The sequence below is a fragment of the Barbatula barbatula genome (assembly GCF_947034865.1).
Source record: "Barbatula barbatula genome assembly, chromosome: 11".
NCBI lineage: Eukaryota > Metazoa > Chordata > Actinopteri > Cypriniformes > Nemacheilidae > Barbatula > Barbatula barbatula.
This window is the reverse complement of record NC_136774.1, coordinates 13,250,105-13,277,297: the sequence shown is the minus strand read 5'-3', so window position 1 is coordinate 13,277,297 and position 27,193 is coordinate 13,250,105. Positions and strand designations below refer to the sequence as shown.

Genomic DNA, 27,193 nt, shown 5'->3' with positions numbered 1-27,193 from the left:
ACACAAACCAAATTATCACAAACACATACTTATATCTTAACCCAAAATTTATTTTCAATGAAGACATAAAAAACAAAAACTGAACTTCTTTTTTTAAAAGAATATGACCAAAAAGTTTAGCTTTTTAAAAGTACACTATCAAAATATCCAGATTCCCATCTGTGAACATTACATCTTATCACCAAATAAAATGAAGATGCAACTTTAATAAGTGAGCAAAAGGTGTCATACAAACTTGTTATTAAAAGAAAAGTTCCATACTTAAAAATGGTTATGAATACTTAAATATATGCAACATATATATGTACTCTCCTTCTCCTTTGTACCATTTCTTTTAACATATAAATGACATATATAAATGTAATTAGAAATAAATAAATAAAAATTAAAATAAATAAAAAGTATCTTGACATTTCTCAGCTGGAATATTGTTTTTCTTAAACAAATAGTTATTCGTGTTTATTTTACATTAGAAGTATTATTCCACATTCTTTGCGAAAACAAACATCCAGAAAACCAATCTGGATCGGAAGAGAAGTGCCCTTTTTGTTTTCAGTTTTTACCTTACATTTTTTTCTGTTTGTTTTGTTTGCTGTTTTTACTTTAAAACAATAACATTTTGCGAACCTCCTCTCTCTTGGTTTACTGTAAAATACTAAGGATTTCCTTTGCGTTTTCTGTGTTCCAGCCCTGACCCTGAAGCGGCCCTTCACATGCCAGCACATACTTATGCAGGATTTGTGTGCCAATATCCCGGAAATGAAGCCTGTCCTCTTTTCGCTCTGTGCTATCCATGCTGCAGTCCTCATATTTCACTGCCCAGAAGCACATCTCACCAATGTACATCATTGTAAGCAAGTGTGTATCAGAAAAGATACCTAAAGGAGATAAAGGAAAACTGTCATTTTGACAAGTTAAATTAACACACTTACTACTAACATTTCTTCTCGGTTATTAAAACATTTGATTAAATAAAATAAAATCTTTAATTACAATTGCATGATCATCAACTTAGCATCTCATAACATTTTGGAAGTCAACCTCAAAACTCACAATGATGAATGTCTAGTGATTTTCAAACATCCCTGTTTCATTTTATTAAAATGTTATTCACACTTATACATGCATCCAAACAAACAATGCATTGCAAAACTACTCACATTTGAAAAAAATGTTTGCTAGGCATTAAAAAGTCCAGTGTGTAATTTTTGGGATGATCTATTGATAGAATAGCTATTTCTTCAGATGTGTATAAAGAGCTTAAACAATGAAGCGTTATGTTTTTATTACCTTAGAATGAGCTATTTCTATCTGGCTATTACTTTATATTAAGTGGGGTATAAAAGCCACACATTTCTCTAGCTTACGATCCCTCTCCATAAACCAATACTTGTAAAGATGGTTTAAATATTATTTTAATAAAAAATCAGTATGTGACAATAGGGATGCTCCGATCCACCTTTTTTGCTTCCGATTCCGATACCTGAGATTCAGTATTGGCCGATACCGAGTACCGATCCGATACTAAGGTAAAAAATGTAAAGTGCACAATTACTTAATAAACTATGTGCATTGCAGTACAAGACATCAGGCTCGACTTAACATAAATTTCCTGACCCCGTAAAACAAAATAACAAACTAATGATTCAAAAATTTAGTAAATAGTTTATTAAACCAGCACCGGTGCAAAACAAATGAAACATAAAACAAAAGTGTTCACTATCTTTGGACAAAAGACATTCAAAATTAAGGTGCAAATTAAGCAGCTGAATAAAACAACAGCTTCACTAGCTTGATAAACGGGTATAAATAAATGGAAACAAAATCTCTTAATAATTTATAAGAAAGTGCAAAAATAATTTAAAAATCAATTCGCAATAAAGCAGCTGAAGTTGAGCAAAAAAAGTAATAGCTTTACTGCATTAGATATATTTAAAATAACATGAATCAGATCTTTTTAATGCTTTAGTCACTAAAGCAAAGTCCACTTAACTAAACTAAAGTTTAGAGAAAATAAAATTTAACATCCAACACAGAAACAGATGAATAAAACGCTAGCTTCCCTAGCTTAGTAAAACTGCACATGTTTGTTGCATTTAACGTGGCATTGTGTCGCACAAAATTCTCATCCAACCATTGTGCGGTTAAACTTAAAAGCGACACGGTGGACACGTCGCAGCTCCAGATATCTGTTGTAAAACTCACCGCATTGACCTCTTTAATTTTTTTTCGGATATGTGTTTGCAGACTTTTCGGTACAGTTCAGGTAGAGATAAATATCAGATAAATATTTACGCTTCGGCGTGTCATACTGCGGCTCCAGGTGGTTTATAAGGAGTCTGAAGCCATTATTCGCAACGACGGACAGCGGTTGCCCATCCATAACAATGAAAGCGGTGGAACTTATTGGCGTAGTTGTTGTAAAATAACTCCAAATGACAGATATTTTGGCTCGCTCCATGCTGTTCGCTGCTATATGTTCACGTGCACTACGTACAGAGCACGTTGCTAGCGTATGATGTCGCACGTTGCTAGCGTATGCTGGCACGTTGCTAGCGTATGATGTCGCACGTTGCGCAATGCACAGCCGCCCACGAGAGAGTTTAAGCGCCGGTGTCTCCATTAACTTTTACATCGTCTAGCACAAATTTTATGTCAGATCGGGTATCGGTGACAAATTGCACCGATACCCGATCTAGAATTTTATTACGTATCGACGCCGATACCCGATACGAATATCGGAGCATCCCTATGTGACAAAAGCAGAGATGCCACGCATGATGTGTCACACACAGAGACACATTTTTAATTTAATCCAGACACTGGGCTTTGGGGCTGACTTGGATAACACACACAAACTTTGGAATTGAGAAATCAACGAAATCAATCATTTAACTTTTAAAACAGAAAGTACACTTGCAACATGTACCTTCTGCCAGAAAATTGGCGGTCGCAGAGTCATGGAAAACCACACCATCGTTCAGCTTCACAGAGTTCCTCACTTGCAACATTCTCATAAGGTAACGCACACCTTCTTGAAGACACTGTAAGACATGGAGCGATGTAATACTTACTCAGATCATGGCCACTTAAACAAGCACTGTGGAGTGAGAGATTGGAGAAAGAACCTTAAGGAATGTGGCTTTGTTCTTCTTAATCCACTGCTTGCGCTGGTGCAGTGTGTGGCAGTACATATATAATAATGCCCCACGCCTCCAGTATAGGCACTCTAAGAGCTCTAGCCCTAGCACAGACTGCACCTGATCCAAAACAGAGGTTCATACAAAAAGTTACTTCCAGCGGAGTGTATAAAAATTAATTTCAAGGGTTTTAAAAGGGATAAATACATTTCATACAAAAACATTACTAACTAAAAAACAAAGTGGCACATTTCCAGATGGCACAGAGAAGTTTGTTTACAGGCAAATACTACCTCTTGAGCAGGTACCAGTCGTCCTGCTAAAACCTCTGGCTCTGTCAAGTCCTGTAGTAACTGCTGAATTTTAAAAGGAGAAGTATCTTCTGGAAATTCCTGGTCTACAAGCTTGTTTTCCTCATAAAATGTAATGTCCAAGACCACCTGTGAACACACAGCGGAAAAGAATGCACAACATGACCCACGGTGTCAGAAATGTGGACAAAATAACTTGGTGTGAAGACAATCGCTCATTATTCATTCCACATATGCCTGGTCTTGAGAACATTCATAAGCTTAATAATGCCTAGATATATGTATAAGGAAAAATAAGAGTGTGATATGCGTTACATGCAGTACCTGTGTAAAATCCTGCAGCAGTTTAGGGAGGCTGCTGCTCTCTCCACCGTGTCTGTAAAAGGTTTTCAACTTGTCTAGTATGGAAGATGCATTCTGTAAATAATCATCATCTATGAGAAAAACAAATATAACACTTTAACACAGAGGTCACACTACAGCACAGTTTTATTAGGAAACCGCAAAGCATACAATGAAGACACACATGTGCATGGTAGCATTTGGCTATTATACACTACCTCTCAATAATACATACGCTATCAACATGCATATTTGTTTCAAATAAAAGCATGAGAAGAGAAAACAAATCTGTAAAGCACTTATGCCTGGCTGTTGCTGGGCCTGAAACATGAATGCATCCATGCAGAAAACTGTGAAACAAATAACACGTTTGCAGACTGAGTAACAAGAGAGGAACATCGTGTAAATGGACCTAATGTTTATTTGCCTTGCCAATAACCTTATTACCACTCCTTACAAAAAGAGACAGTGACAGTCTACTAAACAACTGGTGTCTACACTTTCAACGTCACCTTAAAGGCAGGTAGTCACTAAAATGCAATCGTTGATATTTTGTGTGCATTCTTTGTGTTCTCCATTAGTTCACGTTTAGTCGCTGCATGACCACATGCAACTTCAATTACTTCAATGCAAACTGCATTTAACAACTGGCTAATCAACAAATAACAAAATGCAGCTTTTAATAAACGAACTGTACCGCGTTTTGTAACACAATGTTTAATACAAGTAGTAGTTTGCTCTTTTAAACTTGGCAATGTGAATTTTTTTGTATAAATGGGGCGACAGAGCAGCAGGGAAATGTTTGTTTTGGTTCGCAGTGATGCTAACGCACACCGGCTAAGCTAACTGACTAGCTAGCTAGCTACGACAACACAGCGCTGATGCGGTCACTAAACATGCAATTCCTTCTATAAATATACACCGCATTTATGCCCTCGGCGACACGGTCTCCAGTTACCTGGTTTTTCCGTCCTAAGAGTGGCACACTTGTTATCTAACTCAAAAATCCTCCTCTCCAGCTCGACGCTTCGTCTGTAGTCGTCCGCCATGACTGCAAACGACAGTCACGTGACGACCGCGCGCTTTCACGTGCGGAGGATTACCAAGGTCGCTTTTGTGTTTTATTTCTGCACATATATTTTGTTTACAAAACGTAACGTGTCACAGCTGCGTGAAAATGGCCGTTAACTTTATCACAACTAAACCTGCACCCAGAAAGGCGATGTGTCAATAACAGTGGGTTCAAACGAACGTTGGTGGCGATAGGGTTAAATGCAAATGAGCAAACCGAGCCCCCTTCACTCCTCTGCTTCCCCATCTCCGCCTCTGAGATCATCGAGTGCATACACCATCACTCAAACACAAAATTGGACGTGTATTTTAGAAACATGGCGACACTTAAATTGCTTTCTAGAGCGGATAATGTGATCTTAAGGGCCGTGTCAGCGACGATCAGATCGAGCCTCTCGAGCCACTCTCTCGGCAAGGTCAGTGTTTACAAACAAAAATCGATGCGTCCCAAACATTGCATGATGGGGAACGTGTCGGTACTTATGTTTTGTCTTTTTGGTTGAGCAAGGTGGACGTTTACATTAATCATAGAAAATCCATATGTTAATAGATCAAGCACGTGCATCCACATCATTAATGTTGATCCATTCATGTTGCATTGACACATTGATAGGTTATTATTTCCTGTTTAATAGTTGTACTGTAATGTAGCATAACGGAAGGTAATTATGCTCTATTCATGAGTTTGGATTAATGTGAGTCATCTAGTGTAAAATGCACCTTGATTTAGGAACATTATGTAAAATTATAAATATGGAGTCACGTTTTCCTGCCTTTTCTATGTTTTTTTTATTTGATTTGATTCAATTTATTGTCATTACACACATACAAGTACAGTGCAACGAAATGTACTATGTTGTTTGTCTGTCTGTATAATATTTTGGGTGATTTGATCTGTATTGTTATCTATCTCTGAGCCTTATAGGTCACACAACTTACAACTAGACTAAATGTATTCCTGTTTTCAAATGTTATTGTTTTATTGTTGCCCTTACTACCTCGTGGTGACAATGTGATTGCTCCAGGCACAGATTCAAGAATCTGACTTTCTTAAACTTAAAAGTAACCCAACCATAACACAAAACTACTTAATTTCTAACCATCTTCAGTTTAAAACTCTCACTTTTACATGTTCTCCTTATGTCTGTCTGTACAGGACCTAGTAACCCTGAAAAATAACCTTGCATGTTTAGCTATAGGTGACTGTTGTCAAAGCTTGGGCCATTTATTTATATAGGATACTTCTGGCACAGTTTCTTGTGAGTGTCATGTGGTTGAGAGAGGACATAAAGTCATCAGTATGCAGACAGAACAAACCTTTGAATGACTGTTGACAGTGCTTCGCCATGATCTGTTGGTTAAATAAACAATGAAGTTGTTTCCTTGACAAGAGAGATGATCTCAAAGCAGTCAAACCAGCACATTGTTTATAATCTTCTTACAAAGTCTTGTCTTGGTTTCTTATTCTTCTAACATTATGTAGGATTAGACCCGTAAACTATTAATGTCTTAAAGCAGTGACACCCAGGTTTAATGGAAACAGACTTAACTATTGACCCCCTGTAGTACAGTGTTATTCAACTACACCAAAGACATTAATATTACAAGAATGCGTCACTGTCAATTAAATCAATGGGGAGGAATGCAACGCTAAATAGGGCTGCCCTAGCGAAGCTTTGCGCATGCAAAGTATCTAAAGCAACATGAAAAATAATGTTTTTAAAGCGCAATTTGATCTTTGATCACAGGAAACAAACGTTATGGTACAGTTTGTTATTTTCTTATGTTGTTTTTTTAATATGTCGTTTAATTGGGATTTTAAATGGGCGATTGTATAAATATCAGTATTCACAATTCACGTCTTGTTTGAATCATGTAATATCTGCCCTAACTGCCCGGAGGTGCGTTGCAAACCTGGTTGCTGAGTGGTACGATTTCCCTAAACGGACTTTGACTTCACCCTGTATCTAAAACCATATCTTTTATGTTTGGCTACTGCAAAATAGTGTAAACACTAGATTTCATTCAATGGTAAATTGGCAGGAGGTTCAGAATCAATCAAGCGCGCAATTCTGTTTAGTCAAGACTTTAAGACTGTTTTGTTAGAGTGTCTGATTTTGTTTAACCCGATTCATTCATTCCTAATATCTTATGTTGGCAGACTTGTGGCTGCTACTTTTCCACATCAAGTCAACAATCTGCACAGTTTTGCTCTGACCCCTTAGATGCTGTCAAAGATATTCCTAATGGAGCTACAGTTCTTGTTGGAGGTAAAGATTATTTTATTATTATATAATAATTATATTACACAATTCTTAATACAGCATGTATTATACTCTACTTGTCAGTGACCTGAGGGTCATGTCACCAAACACTTTTGAAATTAATATTTTTCAGGTTTTGGCTTGTGTGGCATTCCAGAAAACCTGATCAACAGTTTATTAAAGACTGGAGTGAAAAGTCTGACCGCAGTCAGCAATAATGCAGGGTAAGTAGTATATGTAGAATCAAACATTGTATGCCCAGCCATGTTTGACAGAACTATATTTTCCAAAGAACTGAAAATAAAAAACCAAGCAGTAAGGTTTTGCCTAATTGTGTTTATGATGGTATAGCATTATATGAGTTACACTATAGCTGCTTGATTTCCAGATATTGTCACGTTACATGCTTTTTGTAATGAAAATTGCAAAAACAAAAATAATAGATCAACTAAGAAGAAGAATAACGCCTTTAAAACATCTGAGGTACAAATCAACATTATTTGTTTTCCTCGGATGTGGCTTCAAGGCTTTGTAAAAAAAAGGTGGGATCAGATCTGATGGGATAGATTAAGAGATTACCAGTTTGAAGCACCACACCACCCTTTACAAGATACACATCACACAAGTCTTACTGGTAAATACAGAAGAGGGTAATCTGTGAAATGAGTGATTTGGATTCCTTCTTAGAAAGTGACTGGTTGTACAGTCTGTTTAGTGTTTTAAATTTTGTGGAACATTGGTGTAGTTCATTCCCGATGTGTTTCAACTGCTCTGGCTGCGTGTGTAATTTAATGCTGGTCTATGAATAGGTCTCTCTCTGTTGGCATTGTCCCAGGGTTAGAAGTAGGCTAGTTTTCAATAATGGCACCCATTTTGCATTGTGTAAGTAAAACCTGTCTCGGTACCTTCTGAAGACTGTACGAAAAATTCAGTTCTAATAATCCAGTCAGGCCTAAGCAGGACTTTGTCGAGTTATATTGTTAATGTTATATTGTACAGTATTTAAATATAAAAATTCTGACATAAATTAAGCCTAAACACAATTAATGTGTTTTAACGTACTGTAGCTTTTAACTAAATGCTTAAAGATGGCCATGATAATAAACAAATTGGAATGTGTGAGTATAGACCACTTCGGGAATCGTAACCACGCTGATCCTAACCGTGGATCCAGAAGAACTTCCTGTTTTAGTTTTTTAACACTACACAAACGTTTGAACAAAATACGACCAACAAAACATTTATAACTAAATCAAATTGAACAGTATCTACTGCTTCATCGGACACGCGCCAGGGCCGAAGTTAACTTCCGGTCTATGTTTGTCGGTCTGGCTAATGGCTAATAATATAGGCATTTATATTCAATTTATATTAGTATATTTTCGTATGATTGTTATTTTAAATAAACAATTTGTTAAATTTCATTATATATAAAGTCTATTTCATTATGAATTTGTTTAATGGGTGGTGTGACTTTCTTGCATTTAAATTTAGCCAAATAACTGTTCTTCTACTGGTAACCCAAAATAATACTGCCGAGATATACTTTTAACTTGCTAGCTAATGTAATTTTCTTATCACTTCTTTTGCTTGTTATCAGAAATAATCTACAGGAACTGTATTCTTTGCAGATGTGTACCGGAATTTAAGTTTGGGCCACAAAAGCGCGCATACACAGTAACGTTTGTTTATGTTGTTGATTTGAAACCGTCTATATGTAAGATCTAAAAATATAATTCAATATAGAATTTCTATAAAATGACGAATTACATATCAATATTTCTCTAATATGAGACTCTCTGACTGTTGACCTTCTAGTGGTTTGTTCGAAAATAAGAATACAAGTCTTCTGAAGCATTCCGAGTTAGTTTTTGGAAAACCTCAAGAGACATATTTTTCCCATCTGACTTATTGAAGTCTATCGTTGAATAAGAAATGCATCTGTCCTTCCAAAGAGAAAGAGAGAGAGAGACTGTTCAGCTGTGAATGTAATGTGAAACCAGGGTCACACATCACTTGGCATTAGCTTGCATTGCTCGCACAGAAGGACACTGTTTCCTATGCGACATTTTTTCCATCAACAGTTCCTTCGGATACATTTTTGCAGCCCAGTCTGTGACCTTCAGTTTTACTTTTACTGTTTGCTTAAAAAGCCTCCACAGTTTTGCCACAGTATTATATACATGTAGTTTAGTATATAAAAACACAGCATTTTTGAGAGATAAAAAAACATACTTCTAATAAAAGAAAATGCACATTTGAGCAATTGCTTTACTCATTACATTATACACTGCCCGTCCAAAAAGAAGTCTGACCTGGATTTAACTAAGCGAATAGGTAAGAGCCTCCCATTGGATTGGAGGTCTAGGTTCAGCAATGTTATGAGCCCAAAGAATGAGGTCAGCTGACTACCTGAATGTACCGAATGACCAGGTTATTCCATTATTAAGTTTTTTCTTCCCTGATGGCACGGGCATATTCCAATATGACACTGCAAGGATTCAAAATGAATGCATCTCTGGGCAGGACAAAATGGACACTTCAGAAGCTTATCGAAACTATCCCACAGCGAATGCGTGCTGTAATCAAAGCTTAAGGCGATCCAACGAAATATTAGAGTGTGTGACTTTTTTTGGCACGGACAGTGTACTTTTAAGGAAATTTGGAAGTCAGATCCTTTTGCCTCATTGAATTAAATAGGGATTTTGACAGCGTCTTTTATCTTTTTTTTTTCATTTAAAATTAATCTCCAAGCACAAAAGGCTATTGTGTTTTTCTGCCAGCAGATAAAGCGATCAGGACACATTAGCAGAGTTAATGAGAACAAAGAATGACACAGCAGGCACCTAATTGCAACCTTATTCGGTCTGCTGAAGAAATCGTGACCAGAGATTGTGCTCCCTGTTGAGTAAACTAACCTAGAATATTTAAGTGTTTGTATTAACTGCCATCAAACTTTCCCCCTTATGTTTCATCAGAATGCTTTTGGCTTTAACACGTAAACCCCTAATCTAAACCTGTATATTGTTATGATTGACAGACGTAAATAAATCTCGCATAAACCTTTCAGTGTGTCCTGTATGTCTGTAAGAGGAATTAGGGAGCTGACATAAATTGTAATGCTAAATATAGCATTTATTTTAGTATATGTTAAATACTAGATGGCTTTAGCTGCACTACCCTAATCTGAAGATTGATTTATGTTATAGTTGTGTTTATGGGCTTGTTTTGTAAGTAGTAACATGTTATTGAAATGTAATCTTGGAGGTGTACTTGCAATTCGTGGAGGCGTTACCAAAATGGCCACTAGGTGAACTGACTTAGATGTCTTTTTATAGTAGATTCTATAGTAGTATACGTTATTCCTGTGTTGTTCAAACTAGCCGGCTAAGCTGTAAAAGTGTCCAAATCTGTTCTACTGCAGATGTATAACTCTGTATAAAATGTGAAAATGGCTAGCACACGGCTTGCATCAGTTTCACACCTCGGTGCATTTAAGATCTCCGTATGTCATGGCATTTGTTAATGGATGACGAAATCAGTTTTGAGTCACTGCTTCAATAACCACATCGAGCCACCGCACACACTGAACCGGGGAGACCACAGAGAGCTGTAAATGTTCGTATGTTTCATGCTGTAAAAATGAGTTGTGTGGCCTTTGGATCGGTATTCTCTACGTGTTTGGAATGTTAATGCTTTGAAACACCGTTGCTTATTTGACACTGAGTTTAGACACGTTTAAAAACACGTTTCTTTTCCAACAATAGTTCAGCCTGTACTGAAAATTCGTTTTCTAAACAATGTATACTTGTTTTTCAAGTGATGTGGTATCTGGATAGGTAATTGAATGTTGGTGGGTTTAAACCCTACATGTGAGAAATAATTGCTCAGAAGTAATTGAAGAGTTTGGTTCCAAAAGGAGAACTCTGTTTAAAAAAAAATCATGTTTTTTATTGTGCATTCTATTGTTGTAGTACCGGTCTCAAGACCCTTTTTTATAAAAGTCTTGGTCTCGACACCCTCTGGTCTCGGTCTTGTCTTGGTCTCGATTTTGGTGGTCTCGACTACAACACTAGTGCATTCCAATTAATATCAATCAAACTGTAGTTGTTAAGATTTAAGCCATAATAACAAAAAAAAACAGCTAACTAAACACAACAAAAACATGATAACATAATAAAAACATGATTTTTGAAAAAAATTATCTCGTTTAGGAACCAAACTCTTCAATCGCTCCTTCATAGCTCCGAAGACTTTATAGAGTTCTCAGTTGTTTCATTTCAGTATTGCCTGTTTCAGATGGTCCCTGTATTCTAGATGACACATTAATAGCACAAACTATTATTTTTGATGTTTTAGTTGTGCGTGTTTTCTGCAGAGTGGATGACTTTGGCCTCGGTCTGCTTCTGAAGACCAAACAGATCAAGCGTATGATCTCGTCGTATGTGGGGGAGAATGTGGAGTTTGAGAGGCAGTATCTGGCCGGTGAGCTGGAGGTGGAGCTGACCCCACAGGTGAGAGGGAACTCCATTTGTCCATTTATCCATTTCCACAAGTTCTGTGATGAAAATCTATTTAAAGCAACTAATCTATGTGTGCTTTTAGAACATACTGGGAAAATGAATCATCGGGTTTTGTAAACTCCATTTGTTAATTCCTTTTATGAACTTGGACCCTACTGTATATGCTATATAATATTTGTATTCTTTTATTTAAAATGTCATATGAGGTGGGTGTTAATTTCCGTCTGACTTTTCTGATGACAGGGAACGTTAGCGGAGAGGATCAGGGCAGGTGGAGCAGGTGTGCCTGCTTTTTTCACCGCCACAGGTTACGGCACGCTGATCCAGGAGGGCGGCTCTCCTATTAAATACAACAAAGATGGCACAATCGCCATCGCCAGTGAACCTAGAGAGGTCAGAGCTGCTACTTATCTCCCGTTAGAATTTAATAATAGTGATGCGCTTTGGATAAAAGCATTCATCTGTAAAAAATCTGACAGGATTTTATGAAATTTAAAGTCAATCAATTCTTCCTGAATGTGTTCCGTTACAGGTGCGTGAATTTAACGGCAGGCATTTCATCATGGAGAAAGCCATCACGGGTGACTTCGCTCTGGTCAAAGCTTGGAAAGCAGACAAAGCAGGAAATGTTATCTTCAGGTACCCATATGTTCTTCACTTCTTAGGTTATTGCACTCCACCTCAGAAAGAAGGTAAAGATTTCCTCCAACTGCAAAGTTTTCAATCATATGTTCACTGCTGTGGCTGGTGCTTTGCCCAAGCCTGAAAATAACTCAGAATTTCTCACCTTGCTTTCTCCATTTAACACATGCCCACAGGCAAAACTGCAAGGCAACAGGAGACAGGGAACATAAACCACACCTTTTTTTAGACTATATTTATAACACAGTCAAAGAAGCGCACGGTCATTTCAAACATAGGCATTAAACATCCTACATAGAATAATGTTTGTTATAAAATAACTTTGTGTTGGCTGACAATGGACATGTTTTTTTATGTTGGATTGCAAAATAGTGGATGTAAAGATAAGTTAAAAACACCTTTAACCTCAACAATATAATGACACGATTGTATAAATTACATTTATCTGCATGACACAAAGTATTATGCATTATTTGAATTTACCACAAGGTTGCACTGTTTCAATAAAAATGAATTTAACATGCGCTTGCTATAATATCTATGGTTTTAATATAATTAAAAGATTATTTAAGAAAAAAAAATATTTTACATAATATTAATACAATGCATCGGTTTTATACATATTTGATTGCTTTTATCCTAATAATGTTTTTTTCACCAGAAAAACAGCACGGAACTTCAACCAGCCGATGTGCAAGGCAGCCAAGGTCACAATAGTAGAGGTGAGTAAATATTACATTCAGTTCAGCTTCTTTATACAATCTACAGGCTTTATACATATAGTGTTACAGCTATATACAATCTGCAGGTTTTCAGTGACATAAAGCAGCTTCAGATCACTTTGTCTCGTGTGGTTTCTAGTGTTTACATATTTTTATTAAATACACCTTTTCATCAAAAGCAAAAATGGAAAAAAAATTAATGGAAACAGCAAACCATTGTTTTTACCATTAACTATACATTTATATGTATACATTTTACAATGTAATGTAATTGCTGTAAGTGTGAAGGATTCCCCGAATAGACTCTTGACATCTACCCTAAATGTAAATATTTGGTGATGTAAAAATGTTATGCTGGAGCACTGAAGTTTTGAGTCCTGTTTTTAAAATTCACAGTTTCCCTCGTGACAACTAGCTATAGCTCTGATCATCCCTATATCATGTTGTCGTGTCTCTGAATTGAATTCTCCAATATCTGTCTTCCTGTGCTTCGTTTTATTATATTTATAAATTGCCGGTTTCATCTGGATCTTTGAAGTTTTTGTTTCATATTCGCTCCTGTTTCATTTCCTTTCTAGCGAGAGCCCTTTTCAAACACTTGTCTGCATATCAAATATGCTTTTATCTAAGCCTTTGTTCAAAACGCGCACGTACAAACAAAAGACTTATCAAAAGGCATTTTCAGTTGCCGTGAACGAACTACATTAATTAATGTGGTCTTTCAGGAGCCTCCTGAATCCTGCAAGCTTGGAACCAAGTGGTTTATAGTCAAATCTCTACTGAATACAGGCAGATATTGCTGGAACTAGCCCTCACGTTTTTACTTTAATCATTACTTTACATTTGGAAGAAAGTTTTTTCGCTTTTCTGCTGCAATCATATCATATTCTGTCAGCATATCATAGCTTTTATTTGCCTGGCTTCCAATCTTTATTATTGCTATACAGCAATACAAGCGTTTTTACAGCCCAACATCATATCACAATACGGCTATTGCAGACCCACTAAAGATAAGCTTATCTGTTCATTGAACACACAGTAATTGTTATAGGCCTCATCCCATGTTTGTGCACCCGGTGGTGAAAGTCGTCCTGCTTTGAGAATGAATGAGTTGGAGGAGAGCTGAACAGTAATGTGTGTCTTGAGTTCTTGAGTTTAGATGATGTTTGTGGCTGGAATCCTTCAGCAATCACAGCAAGGACTTAGAATGAAAATGGGGTATTTTGTCAGAGGATAGGTTATAGAAAACTGTTGACTGGTTCAATACAGGTGATGAATTCGTCTCATTTGATTTCTGGCACATCTGTTTTTTCCAGACGGTTTCAAAGCAACAACATAAACAAACGGTACTGCTCATGTGCGTTTTAGTGGCCCTAACTTAACTTCTGGTACACATCCGCAAAGAATAGAGAGCCTGTTTTTTATTTTTGATAAGTAGAAGAAATAAAAGTACATTTCATTAGCTAGCAAGTTAAAAGTATGTCTAGCCAGTATTATTTTGGTTACCAGTAGAAGAACAGTTACTTTGCTAAACCAAATGCGACAAAGTTACACGACCCATTCAAGAAATTGGTTATTTAATACAATTATTATGCAATTAAATATTATTATACATTAATATTAATATAAAAATAGTTCTTTTATTAGCCACTTGCAAGACCAATTAAACAAACAGACTGGAGGTCTAATGTGTGCATTTGATGAAACCGTCTGTAGGGGGAGTCTATTTCTGGTTTATGTAGTTAGGTACAGTGGTGGCCAAAAGGTTGAGACTACAGCAAGTGAGTCACAATATACATCAGGTAAAGACAATAATTGTGATATTGAAACCTATGGTTAATATCCATGTTTATTCTACGTGTAAGAAAATATCCTTAATAGCATTGATTTAAAGTTTTACCTAAGGAGCCACAGCGGTTACAAACTCTCTCGCCCTCTCCCTACAGTCTCATTTTGGCTGTGATTTATTGGCCAAAACGAGACTTAATTACCTAAAGATGAATTTCTTTTATTAATTGTTTATTTTTAAAAACATTTCAGAAAATATTGCAATAATATAATTAATTACAAACATTTTGGCCACACTCATTTCATGGCTAAAATTGTGACAGCCCTAGTTAAGACTTCAGATTCAAAATCAATCCTTGGATTCAAAATCTAATTTAAACCCCATAAATTGTAAGTCTTTAAAAAGGTAAAACAAAGAAACATTATGATTAAAAAATAAACACGGTAAAGCTAATCATTTGTTTATAACCATAATTGAAGCACACAAGATGCTAACTCATGCTACATGAAGTACTCATAAGTACTTGCTGCCTGCCTCAGCAGACACTTTTTGCAACTTTTTGCTCCAGTTATTTTTCCATTAGAAAAACTATATTTTTTATTATATATACAAAATAGACATTTGGACCCTTTTGTATTTTCTGTATCTTTTGAATGTAATGGTAATAATGATCTGTTGAAAGTGCTTTATTTCAAAGCTTCGTGTAGCATTTCCTTTGCATTCCGGTCAGATTTTCATTCCAGAATAGCTGAAGCCATATTTAGCATATTGGCCTCAGTGTTTCATGATCACCCAGATCTAATCTGCCAACAGCAGCATCCATGTTAAATTATTTCCTCTCAATTAGCTGGCTGATGAGGCTTGCCAATGGAAAGAAACGTCCCCGTTGCCTGTCAGAGGCAGGCGCTGAAAACACTGATGGCTAAAATGTGTCACGGCGGGAAACGGTACCTTCATTTCTATATAAAACACACGAGCGCTGTGATGTGAACACGATATCTGACTCGTCTTTAGATAGTTGCTGCTTAATGCGTATTAAATTGTAAAAGACCATTATCATTATGCAAAGGACATTCACATGCACTAACAAAAGTAATAATAATAGAGCAGGTGAAAAATAATCGATTTGGCCTGGTGGTTGCCAGGCAACGAAAGCTTTTACGGCAGAGCCGTGGCATATTCCAGTTATCCTGTTATGGCAGGTACAACGAGGGACCAAAAGCATTGTGGGACAGTGTGGTGTGGTGTGAGTTCAACAAGGCTATATTGTTTTTCACATTTTGTTGAAGCGAATGGGTTTTCCAGGATGAGGCTAATTGGTTATTGATGAAATCCGTCCTCAAAGGTATTATCTCTCCTTCTATCACTGTCCAATTTCAAAACGCTGATTATCCTTTGGTTTGTCGCCATAATTTACCAGCGCAACAGCTGGGGCGTTGTGAGGTAGAGCTGGGATATTGTCAAATGTATGGCCAACGGTTTTGTAAAATTACAGATCATTTCAGTCAAATACACCTTGCAAAATATTTGTATGTCTATGTAGGGATATTCTGTTTGATTCTGTTTAGAGATGAATCTCTTAATCTTTGTCCTAATGAAAGCTGAATATCATAATATATAATATTGACTTATGTGCCAATATCATCAGCCACTGTTAATATTGTATTTTGGCATTAATTTACCTTAATGGTCCAGTTTCATTTTGTGGAGGATATTTATGTATGACTTTAGAGGTGTATGAAGACCTTATAACATTACGAAGCGTTATGTTTTTATTTCCTTAGAATGAGCTATTTCTATTGACACACACCGCTGGTCTCCAAACATGGAACTCGTCATGTTGTTTCTACAGTAGCCCTAAATGGACAAACTGTGTGTTTTGTAAATACGTTATCTCCTTCAGCCAAGAAGCGAAAATGTGATGACATCTTAGTTCTATGTCAGCCACCGTAGCGCTTCAAAAGGGACGGGCGAGCTGCGGAGTGAGTCGTTGGTTTCATTGCGTAACCTAACAGCTAGGTGCTGCTAAATTTCATACACTGGACCTTTAAAAAAAACTTTATTCTGATAGGCTCCTGACATAGATTATGAACACGTACTACATGTTTACATAAACAGTAATGTTCTAAATATTACCCCTTTTTCATATTCCCCCCTCAAGGTCCACTTGAGTGAAGTGGTAATTGTGTTTAGCCTCAGGTTGACAGCCCTTCAAGGTGCTCACGGCTGATAGGCCCAGTTTCCTCTCGGTTTAACATACACACACTGAGCTGAAACCTGCCTCAGAAGAAAACCATCTGGAGAGGAGAAAGTAGAGAAAAGTACAATTTTAGAATGTTGAAAAAGACAAGACTGCAACTTATTTCGAGACATACCTTCTGTTATTTTAGAAAGGTCACATACAACTCAATCGTGCATGCCTTTATTAGATTTGTTTGTTTCATCAAGCTTCATGTTAATGTTTCTTTGCATGGCATCTGTGTTAATGACACGTCATGTTAAATAACAGTAAATGAATTCATAGTCATTATTTGCTACCTGCTTGATTCAGAGCGATAGACACTGATTGAAATGCTTCATATCAAGATGCCGACTGTTTCGTAACATGCCCATCAGCTTCTGCAGATTTAACAGGCTTTGACAAGATCCATAAAAAGAACAGATCATTGATAAATTGGTTCATCTGTATTCCTCAGGGAATTTGTATCTTTACTTTCATTCAGATTTAACCATCAAAACATGAACCAAAAATTGGACAAAACACTCCACTTTTAACATGCTTATTTGACAAAATTATTTAGCAAAAATGCAAACTGCAGCATATCAGGGAATATGGATTTATTTCAGATAAACTTGTAAATGCTTAGAAAAATTAAAACTTTACATAAAACATAACTAACATTTGTATATTTGTATATATATATATATATATATATATATATATAGAAGAAGACGTTTTCATATTCAAGGGAACTATTCCTTTAAGAAACGTGATGTCTGTGTTTATCGTACTGTATATGGTAACTGTACACATACAGAGTTAATGGGGTATGGAACTCCCCAGAGAGATTATCGCTAACTCCCGCAGATTTCATCCCGCTTTCTGCTATAGACCCTCAGGCTGTCTAGAAGCTTGAGCATCTCAATCATTCTCTGCGCTGTGCAGCCCGCCTATTGATAAAAGCCAAACGCCACCAGCGGTAACCATGACAACAGCTTCACTGCTAAATCCAGGCTCATCTTTTTGCCCTCTTTAACAGTGCTGCGTGCAAAGGACAACTCATAAAACACTCATTTCAGGAACGTCCCTTCTTGTATGATATGCAAGCCTATCGAAGCTGACAGTCAAAGTTACGATGGTGTGCTGCTAGGGTTTGTTGGATGGCACGGCAGCTTCCCTTTTGTTCTCTGTTTGTGCACGCCAGCAGGGCTTAAAGGCGCTTTGGGCGCATCGATTTGGTTTTCGGCAAAGTACGTTTTCTCCTCTGAGCCTTTATCAGAGCCTCAGATTTTTGTTCAGTATTTTGAGATCTTATTTTTGTCCTTAAAAGAGAGCTAAGCCGCTCTCTGCGCTCTCCACAGCACAGTAATACACAATTGTGTGGGGATTTGTGCAAGGTACAACATCAAAACTCAATATAGGAGGATATAGATAGAGACATATCTGCAACATAAGAAATATGTGATGAACAGAATCATATACTACATTTACATTAATTCGTTTGACAGATGCTTTTTTTTATCCAGAGCAACTTACATTGCATTACACAATACATTTAGATTCTGAGCATGTGCAATCCCCGGGATCGAACCCATGACTGGCATTGCTAGCGCCATGCTCTTACCACCAAAATACAGGAAAGCTTTATTGCATAGTGTGCATAATTTACAGGGTTGAGCGCCATTCCGAATTGAGTATTATATTCTTGAATTTGAATAAAATTTTTATTTAGATTTTGAGCAAACAGGATGAAAATTCTTGATTTTTTTCTTGTCATTGTAATCCAACATCCAGTCGGGCATGGACAGTTTATCGAAAGTAAGCCAGTTCTTCAAATTCTGAGTTTGCCCTTAAAGTGATAGTTTTCAAGATTTTACTCCTCCAAAAGTCAAATGATGGATTGATGAGTTTTGTGTTAAGTATTTTTTTACTTGAGCTGCTGTCAGTACTTTATTTAAAATGTTTGACCTTCTGGTCTCCAAAGAAAGCTGGGTTAACATTTTCCCATTTACTCGATGAGGCTGCTTATGGGAGATTTTCATTGCTCTCCGTAGGAGCCCCAAAGCCGCCCATATGAATGATGTGTAACAACTCTGAAGGCCAACTCTCTGAGTTCTGAAAGCATTTTCTTCTTGCAAAATGAGAAGAATCTCTGTCGTTTTCGCAGGCCGTTTGACTAAAATGTAGAATATATTTTCAACTGTGATTGATAGCAGACAGAAGCAGAAGAGGGTGGAAAATGATACGGTACAGTGAAGAAGCGTTTGACATTGAAATGGCGTTTGATTATGAGTCATGGTGACCATCTATTACTACTGAACTCCATTCAGATGACTTTTAACATTATAAAAGTTGATTTTGCCATTGCTTGCATGGAAACCAAAATATAAATGTTATTATTGACTGACCCTCGTATAGTTTCAAACCTGACTTTAGTGGAACACGAGGAGAAATCCAGCCTAGCTAATAAAAAGGCAACATCTTTACAATTTCTCTATTTGTGTTTCATGGAACAAAGAAGGATTTGTAACAAAGTCCTCATCTCAGGCCATCCTATAGCACATCTAAAGATTTCTGTCTTATCAGGTGGAGGAGATTGTAGACGTGGGTACATTCGCAACGGAAGACATCCACATACCCAGCGTCTACATCCACAGAATTGTCAAGGGAGATCACTATGAGAAGCGAATCGAGGTTTGTATTTCTATCAGTTTCTCTTTATCCATTTATCCTCCATCATCTCTCACTTATTGCTGCCCGTCTGCTGTACCTAACCTTTTGCAGAGGCGCACGGTAAGGAAAGGCCAGACAGAAAAGCCCAAACCCAAGAAAGATTCTGATATCTTGAGGGAAAGGATTATTCGCAGGGCCGCGCTAGAGTTTGAAGATGGAATGTACGGTACGTTTTTGAAAGATTACAAATGTGAAATATAGTAAAATTAGCTTAGACCTTTTTATTTTTTGCTTCATAAATGAAATGAAGATAATGAAAATAATAAAGTGGGGTGTTCATGTGAAAATAATATTTTCCCTGATGGTAATTTGTTAATGCAGTTTGATAATCTTTTTAGCAAATCTGGGCATTGGAATCCCCATGCTGGCCAGTAATTTCATTAAACCAGATATTAAAGTCCACCTGCAGAGTGAAAATGGCATTCTGGGACTGGTAAGATTGCCTTTTCTAATTGCTTTATACACTTAAAAGCAATATAAAATCCCTGTCATGAAATTTGTTTCCTTATTTGGTTCCTGTTAATGAGAGATACAAATGCTTCTTTTGAAAGTCATATTATGTTATAAATATATCCGTGTCTTCTATGAGATAAATTTTAATAGCGACACATATTTCCAGTATCTAAAATAGCAATCATATGTGAAAGAAGTAATTGGTACATTGCAAGCATTCTGTATTTGATTTGTATTTAATCTACACAAAGGAACAGTCAAACGTTCGGCTCCATTTAACTTTAAATGCTATTGTTGTTTGTTACACTTATTTCTCTATTAATGTGAGCTGAGTGATTTTGCAGACATCATAAATGCATAAAATCATGTTCGCTGTTTTTGAATAATTCAGGGCCCGTACCCGACTGAGGAAGAGGTCGATGCCGATCTCATCAACGCTGGTAATTAGTATCCCTCACTTTCATACTTAGACCTTTATACAGCATTAGCATAACGTACATTGCTTTTTAATATCCTAATTTGTCCATTCAGAACACTTAATAAAATGTTCACCCTCATTCTCTCAGGTAAAGAAACTGTCACAGTTCTTCCCGGAGCCTCGTATTTCTCTAGCGACGATTCCTTTGCCATGATCAGAGGGTAAGAATCACATTTGAGTTTAATGATACACAAACATGAAAATATTGCGGAAAAAGGTTTAATTTGTTTATTTTTTTGATGGCAAATCAAGAGCTTCATGAAATAGTCCGGCAAACAACCCAGTTTGACAAACCTGGCGTAGTAGAGCTTTGGTGATTAATATGAAAAAATAGCGTTTTAATTATTGTAATGGTAAACAGAGAGATACTGTATGTACCCAGCTTTAATAAACGTTCACACTATAACGGTAAATGGTTATAAACGTTCACACTATAGCGATATACGATAACCAAGTTATAACTTGGTAAAAATCATTCTAAATGAAGGAGGATAGCGGAGAACACACCACAACTTTACTAATACAGATACGAGACATGATATTGTTGGAATCAGTCATTTACGAATTACAGACAGAAACGTTCGGGAAGTGGTGTTTGACTGCGTAAAAAAACACTTATTGATATATTACTTACAAATTTCAAGTATGAGCAAGTTTGCAAGATATGTTTTGCGTCCCGGTGATGTGATGAGCGCACCTTCAGCCTTCAGTGAGCAGCATTTGCAGTTACATTTTGAAGGAAAGACGTTTTCAGCAATTAATTCGTAAAGCAACAGCTCTAATGCGTTTGTTGTATTTAACACAAATAAAGATGAAGACACTGATGGACTTTTATTCTTTTCTGTACTAAAAGTTTACTTTAGATTTTACAAAAAAGGATCAGGACCGACCGAAACTCTGCCCGAAGTAACTCTCTTTTTCTCTCTAAAATTGTCATTACTCGTATTTCGCAGTAAATATAGAATATAGTATAGTAAGTATAAAAACACTTGATACACCGCATTTAGGTTAGCTTTTGATCCATTTTTGTGACAGTAGTGGATTCTTTCCCCAGGGAGTGCAAACATGTACACCGAAAGCTTGTCGGACATAGCAACAGGAATGAAGGGGGGTGGGTTTTGGCCAATTTGTCAATTGTTAAAGAATTTTGGGTTTCTTACAAAATGTTTAATTGAAGATTGAACTTTCTAAACTTAATTTTATATGATTTTATTTATATATATATATTTTAAGTATTATTTCTTTAAAAAATATATTTTTTATAACATTTTTTATTACATTTGTTATTTAATATTTTATTTTGTTTTATTACTGTAGCTATTCCATCTTACCCCAGACCAATAAAAACAGGTTTTGAGGGACAAAACATAAAGGTGCTTCATGATGCCATATAAGAACCCTTTAATCTAAATGGTTCCATAAAGAACCTTGAACATCCAAGAACCTTTCTGTTTCATAAAAGGTTTTTTGTGGAGAAAAAGGTTCTTCAGATTGTAAAAAGGAAAGAAAGAGATGTTTAAAAAACCTTTGACTGAATGGTTCTTTGTGGAAGAACCTTTATTTTTAAGAGTGAAGAATAAGTAAAGAATGAGATAATTTTCCCCTTTTGGATGCACCAACGATCCCTTTAAACTTTCTATGAAATACATGAAAAACAAAAAATGTTGCTCTCAGTACGCTCTGTACTTTGACCCAGACACTTTTTTAAGAAATCAGCAGTGGGTGGAAGAGCTACTTGAACATTCCAGGATGCACGTAAGCGCCGTACGAAGCTCTTGCTGTGTTTTCAGGGCTGAGGGCTTGATGTGGAGTGGATGAAGGGTTGTTCACCGAGTGTTTCCGGAGGAAGCAAAGAATGGACAGAGGCAGAATATGTAATGAGTCGGCTGTGACGCTGGCAGTGCCTTGGGCCACGTTGGGTGACATTTTCAGCTCTGTCAAAACAGGTGGCTGCTTTAATTGGACACTTCTTGTACTGCTCGGTAGGGTGAGTTGGACCAGAAGCGAGTGCATTGTTTTTGCTAGGGCCTTCAGGGGAGAGGCCGTGTGGAGCTGTCGATAAAGCAATTGACTCTTGCTGGTCCTGAGTGCGGGATAGTGTGATTGTGCATCCTGTCAGCTTGTGAGAATAGATATTTTCTGATTGAAGACATTTTAAATGCTGGTTTGCTCAGCATTCTGTATTAATATTTGTATCTGCTGTAAGCTGTGTGATCGTTCCAGGTGCTGTTTTTACGCTCCTCTTTAATAATTCTGCTCCCGTGAGAGTAAGCTATTTACTTTTTGTATGTTAAACATTAGTCCCATGTTGTTCAGAGTCCTTGTTGTCGATATTTAATGGGCCTTATCGATTTTTCCACGGATGGCTGGCGCCGTCTCCCCACAAGCCACTGCATTATTTCTGTGTTCACCGTCTGCAAATCCAGCAGCGGTCGTATATTTAAGTCTTAATTGTCTGGTGCTGTAGGGAGCGGGGAGAGTGGTCATGGGGTCTTTGCTATACCGAGCACAAGGGGAGTCATGTCAGCACATGCATTAACAATAGAGCCCCTCCACCCACTTACTGTCTGTCTTTAGATTCATGAATCAGACTTTATCTGACAAGCCAGTGGTTTACCGGTGCACTATTTCAGGACGTGTTATTATCCCACAGTTCCTTGCCTACTCAAATCATGTGGTCTGGCTCGTTCAAGTTAGTAAATGTCGACTTTATTTGGATGGTCATTGCTCCGCCACAGCTCATGTTCCATTTGTAGATTTTGCACAAAAGCAAATAGGATTAGTAAAATGTAGAGATTTCATATTTCATTTAATGTATGATTTATATTTCAGTCTGTCCCTTACAATAAACTGTCATATGACTTGACAAACTCAAAGTTTTGAAAGGTACAAAACATGTTGTATTGAATACTTTTTCCTTCTGAAGCTTCTATGCTTTTACTGTACAGACAAGCAAAAATGACGGCGCTTATACCTTTGTAATAAAGAAACATAAAGATTTTATGTTTTATTATAAAGAAAATTATATTGTAATCATATTGAATCATAATTTTCATCGATATACAGTTTTGTTTTGAGTTTGAATACAATTTTAGTTTAATTGTTAGCAATTTTGTTATTTGCTTTTGATATCTTATTTTTTGTTTAAGTTATAGATGAGATACATGTTTTTCTATTTTGGTTTTAGTTTATTTTCTATTTTTATTTTTTGCTAATATTTTTTATACTTTAGTGACATTTTGGTTGAGGCAGAGGCAACATTTCAGATTTTCAAATAATATTTAGGTAGATATTTCATTTTAATGACCAGACATGGTTAAATAGTTTGATATAATAATATAAATATAATACAAATATAATATTTTGAGACAAACGATGGAAAACCAACTAAAACCTTGTCTAAAGTTTTCTCCCGTTGTTAAACTAGCTAAAGTGGATTCGGACACACCCTTTGTGCACTTGCACTATCGGCTTCAGACCGTGAGTTAGATGGTTAAAATAGGATCCAGAGTCTTCATTTTGTAGCTAAAGTATCCCTAATGTTGTTGGTTAGTATTAACCTCTTGTACTCATTAGGGTTGTACTTTTAAACCTGCTGAATTTGCTTCTGTTACATTTTCCTCTAGGGGCCACATCAATCTGACCATGTTAGGAGCCATGCAGGTATCCAAGGACGGAGATCTAGCCAACTGGATGATTCCTGTAAGTTTATCATTTCATTTGGTTGTACATTACTGTAAGTCAGACTGACTTTGAGGAGGCAGAGCAAAGCCAAAGGATTTTAGATAAAGAATGATTTAGCCTACCTAAGTACTGCCACACACAGCAGTAATTCTAAGACTGCAGCAGGTAGATGCTCAAGCACAGTGTGTTTGTAATTACTTATTGTTGTGTCCTGGTCTTAAGTATGTAAAAATAAAGGGATGTGAAAAAGTTTTGATTCAATATTGAGACGTTGAATCAAAGCGACCTTCAAAACCGCTGTGCTTTTTTTCTTCCTGCATCTATTTTCCTCCTCCTGCTGAAATGAACTCGAGCTTTTCTTTTGTTTTATGGAAACCGCTGAGCAGCTAATGACAGAATGCACAGCGTGAAATCAGAAATGATTTATGTAGATGTTCTCTGAGGAGCTCAAATACCGTTGTGTGGTCGTATTTTACGGCTGTTACAATCTCCTTTCATGCAGGACAAATAGGATCGCTCAGGTAGCACTTTTACAAGCCCGGTAGCACTTGTACAAGCCCATGAAGAATGTGATTCATAAAGAGTCGTTGTTGTGCATGAGTGCATAAAACTTGATGTTTTATGCCATCATGCACTACAGATTTTACACTGAATACTAACAAGCGATCACCAAAATCATTTGCACAAAATAATTACTTTGTAAATTGTTACCAAATTCATACATAATAATACGAAGTAATAGTAGAGAGATGGTACATAATATAGTAATACATAATAGTTGTAATAAGGTTGTATCATTTTTTTTTTTGCAGCAGATACTCCTCAAAACGTCAAAAGGGAACCAGTCTTTAATGTAATCTGGCTCAAATTGTTTTGTACCTTGCATAGTTTTGTTCATAGTTTTCAAAGATGTCACGCTGCACACAATCTGTCCATATTGGCATCTACAGTAGCTAATTTGGACATAAGACAGAAGAATTTGTGCCAAAATTCTGTGGACTCTTGATTGGACGCACAGCCTTTGACATTATTTTCCTATGCTAAATATACACAATTATGCGGTTAGTTGCATTTTGTTTGTATTCATAATTGCCTTCTGTAATTCTGTAGATGAGTTAAACTGCCATTTTGTGAGCATTAAAACACAACCATTAAAACTTGTAAAGCTCAACAATTGAGATGTACAATGTACAAGCAATGAGCAACACCTAAATGCGACACAAAGTCAATCAGACCTGCCGCAGGTCAATACTCAACAGTTTACTCTCGCTCTTATTATTTTTATTTCCGTTTGCATTATTCTGTCAGATTTTTCTACGCAGTAGCTTGGCAGTCAGCCTGCTTAAGCCCAAAGTCATTTCTTCCCTAAAGTTTCGGGTAAAAGTTCCAAGCCCTAATGAGAGTCACTGCCGGCTGTGGGATTTGGAGCTGTACTTCTGTTGGCTGTCACCTCTGGCGTCTGGTCTTGCTGTCAGTTGAGGGGGCTGTCGATACTCGGCTGCCCTTCATGCAGACACCTCTGCAGGGTTATTTATAGTCCTTCAGGACCCAAGCCTGTCACTGACAGATGCTTTACAGCCTCCTGGCCCTCTGCGCGTCTCGCTTATCGAGTTTGGTTGAAGGTTATTTCTTGCAAACTGGCACATGTGGACCTGTGATGCTCTCTGCACTCTGCTTTCTTTTCGTATCGCTTCTATTTTAAAGTCATCTTCACTTGCAATTTGGGAACGGGTGAAATGCGAATGGTGAGGTGAAGCGATTAGGAAAGCATTCGAAGAACAATGTTGTTCATGAATAATGTTTGGTAGCACTTTACAATAAGATTGTATTTGTTAACATTAGTTAAAGGAACAGTTCACCCAAAAAATGTATTCTGTCTTAATGTACTAACCCTCAAATTGCTTCAAATCCGCATACATTTCTTTGTGAGCAAAGAGAAAGATACTTGGAAGAATTCTTGCATCCAAACAGTTCTTGGCCACCATTGACTACAATAGTACGAAAAATTGGTTTATACATTCCTTAAAAATATTTAAAACATTCTTCAAAATTTATAAGAATGTAGGAAAGCAAACAGGTCTGGGGCACTTTTCACTACCATTGTCATTTGTCCTACTATGAAGAAGTTTATTTTATTTCCACAAGCTGAATGTTGCTTCAAAATGAGCACTTTTAAACTAAATACATTTTCAAACAAACATATACAGGAAAAGATACAATATTATCGATTCTACATTTCAAACAAGTATGTTTTCCCTTGTGTTTTGAAGATGGATAGAGAAGAAGAGTCACGTAGCGATATGGGTAAAGAATTCCATAACCTGGGCATTAAAGGGATACTTCACCCAAAAATGAAAATTCTGTCATCATTTACCCACCAAACAGATCTCAATACACATTGACTACCATAGTAGGAAAAAAATAATGGTAGTCAAAAGTGCCCCAGAACTGTTTGCTGAACTACATTCTTCAAAATGTCTTCTTTTGTATTAAAAATAAAGGTTAGTTATTATTAGTTATTGTTCCTACTATGGGAGTCAATGGGTGTTAAGATCTGTTTGATTATAAACATTATTCTAAATATCTTTCTCTGTGTTCATCGGAACTAAGAAATTGATACACATTTGGAAGAACTCGCATGTGAGTAAATGATGACAGAATTTTCATTTTTGGGTGAAGTATCGCTTAAACACTAAATGACCTTCCACCTGCAGTGGACAGTCCAGACTTGGGAGTGTTAAGAAGCCCCAAATCAGATGATCTATGATACCGAGTTGGTATTTGTGGGTGAATTAGGTCTTTAATATAGCCAGGTGCAAG

The 27,193-nt window shown here is 36.7% G+C and overlaps 2 protein-coding genes across 2 annotated transcripts in view; one reads left to right on the top strand and one right to left on the bottom strand.

Annotated features, from left to right (window-relative positions):
• Positions 1 to 31: 31 nt before the first annotated feature.
• On the bottom strand, positions 32 to 5,109 carry rimoc1 (rab7a interacting mon1-ccz1 complex subunit 1). Its single transcript, XM_079467578.1, has 6 exons — positions 4,752 to 5,109; positions 3,776 to 3,885; positions 3,434 to 3,580; positions 3,129 to 3,260; positions 2,930 to 3,044; positions 32 to 878 (listed from the first exon to the last, which is right to left on the bottom strand). The coding sequence occupies exons 1-6, from the start codon at positions 4,840 to 4,842 to the stop codon at positions 643 to 645; spliced, it is 831 nt and encodes a 276-aa protein (XP_079323704.1). The 5' UTR covers positions 4,843 to 5,109; the 3' UTR covers positions 32 to 642.
• oxct1a (3-oxoacid CoA transferase 1a) overlaps positions 4,399 to 27,193 on the top strand; it is a 36,978-nt gene continuing 14,183 nt past the window's right edge. Inside the window, exons 1-13 of the mRNA XM_079467577.1 lie at positions 4,399 to 5,280; positions 7,026 to 7,134; positions 7,262 to 7,352; positions 11,507 to 11,642; positions 11,895 to 12,044; positions 12,184 to 12,290; positions 12,955 to 13,015; positions 19,612 to 19,719; positions 19,810 to 19,924; positions 20,097 to 20,191; positions 20,603 to 20,651; positions 20,778 to 20,850; positions 24,316 to 24,391. Of these exons, the coding sequence (XP_079323703.1) occupies positions 5,182 to 5,280; positions 7,026 to 7,134; positions 7,262 to 7,352; positions 11,507 to 11,642; positions 11,895 to 12,044; positions 12,184 to 12,290; positions 12,955 to 13,015; positions 19,612 to 19,719; positions 19,810 to 19,924; positions 20,097 to 20,191; positions 20,603 to 20,651; positions 20,778 to 20,850; positions 24,316 to 24,391 (1,269 nt within the window). The 5' untranslated portion in view covers positions 4,399 to 5,181. The remainder of the gene's footprint in view (positions 5,281 to 7,025; positions 7,135 to 7,261; positions 7,353 to 11,506; positions 11,643 to 11,894; positions 12,045 to 12,183; positions 12,291 to 12,954; positions 13,016 to 19,611; positions 19,720 to 19,809; positions 19,925 to 20,096; positions 20,192 to 20,602; positions 20,652 to 20,777; positions 20,851 to 24,315; positions 24,392 to 27,193) is intronic.

Bases quoted from the DNA above. Each gene is read 5' to 3' on its own strand.
- rimoc1 (XM_079467578.1), bottom strand. From the start codon at position 4,842: ATGGCGGACGACTACAGACGAAGCGTCGAGCTGGAGAGGAGGATTTTT. The intron at 3,261-3,433 runs GTAGTATTTGCC...GTTTTGGATCAG, and splicing joins GACTGGTACCTGCTCAAGAG to GTGCAGTCTGTGCTAGGGCT. The intron at 879-2,929 runs GTACATGTTGCA...TATCTCCTTTAG, and splicing joins CGCCAATTTTCTGGCAGAAG to GTATCTTTTCTGATACACAC.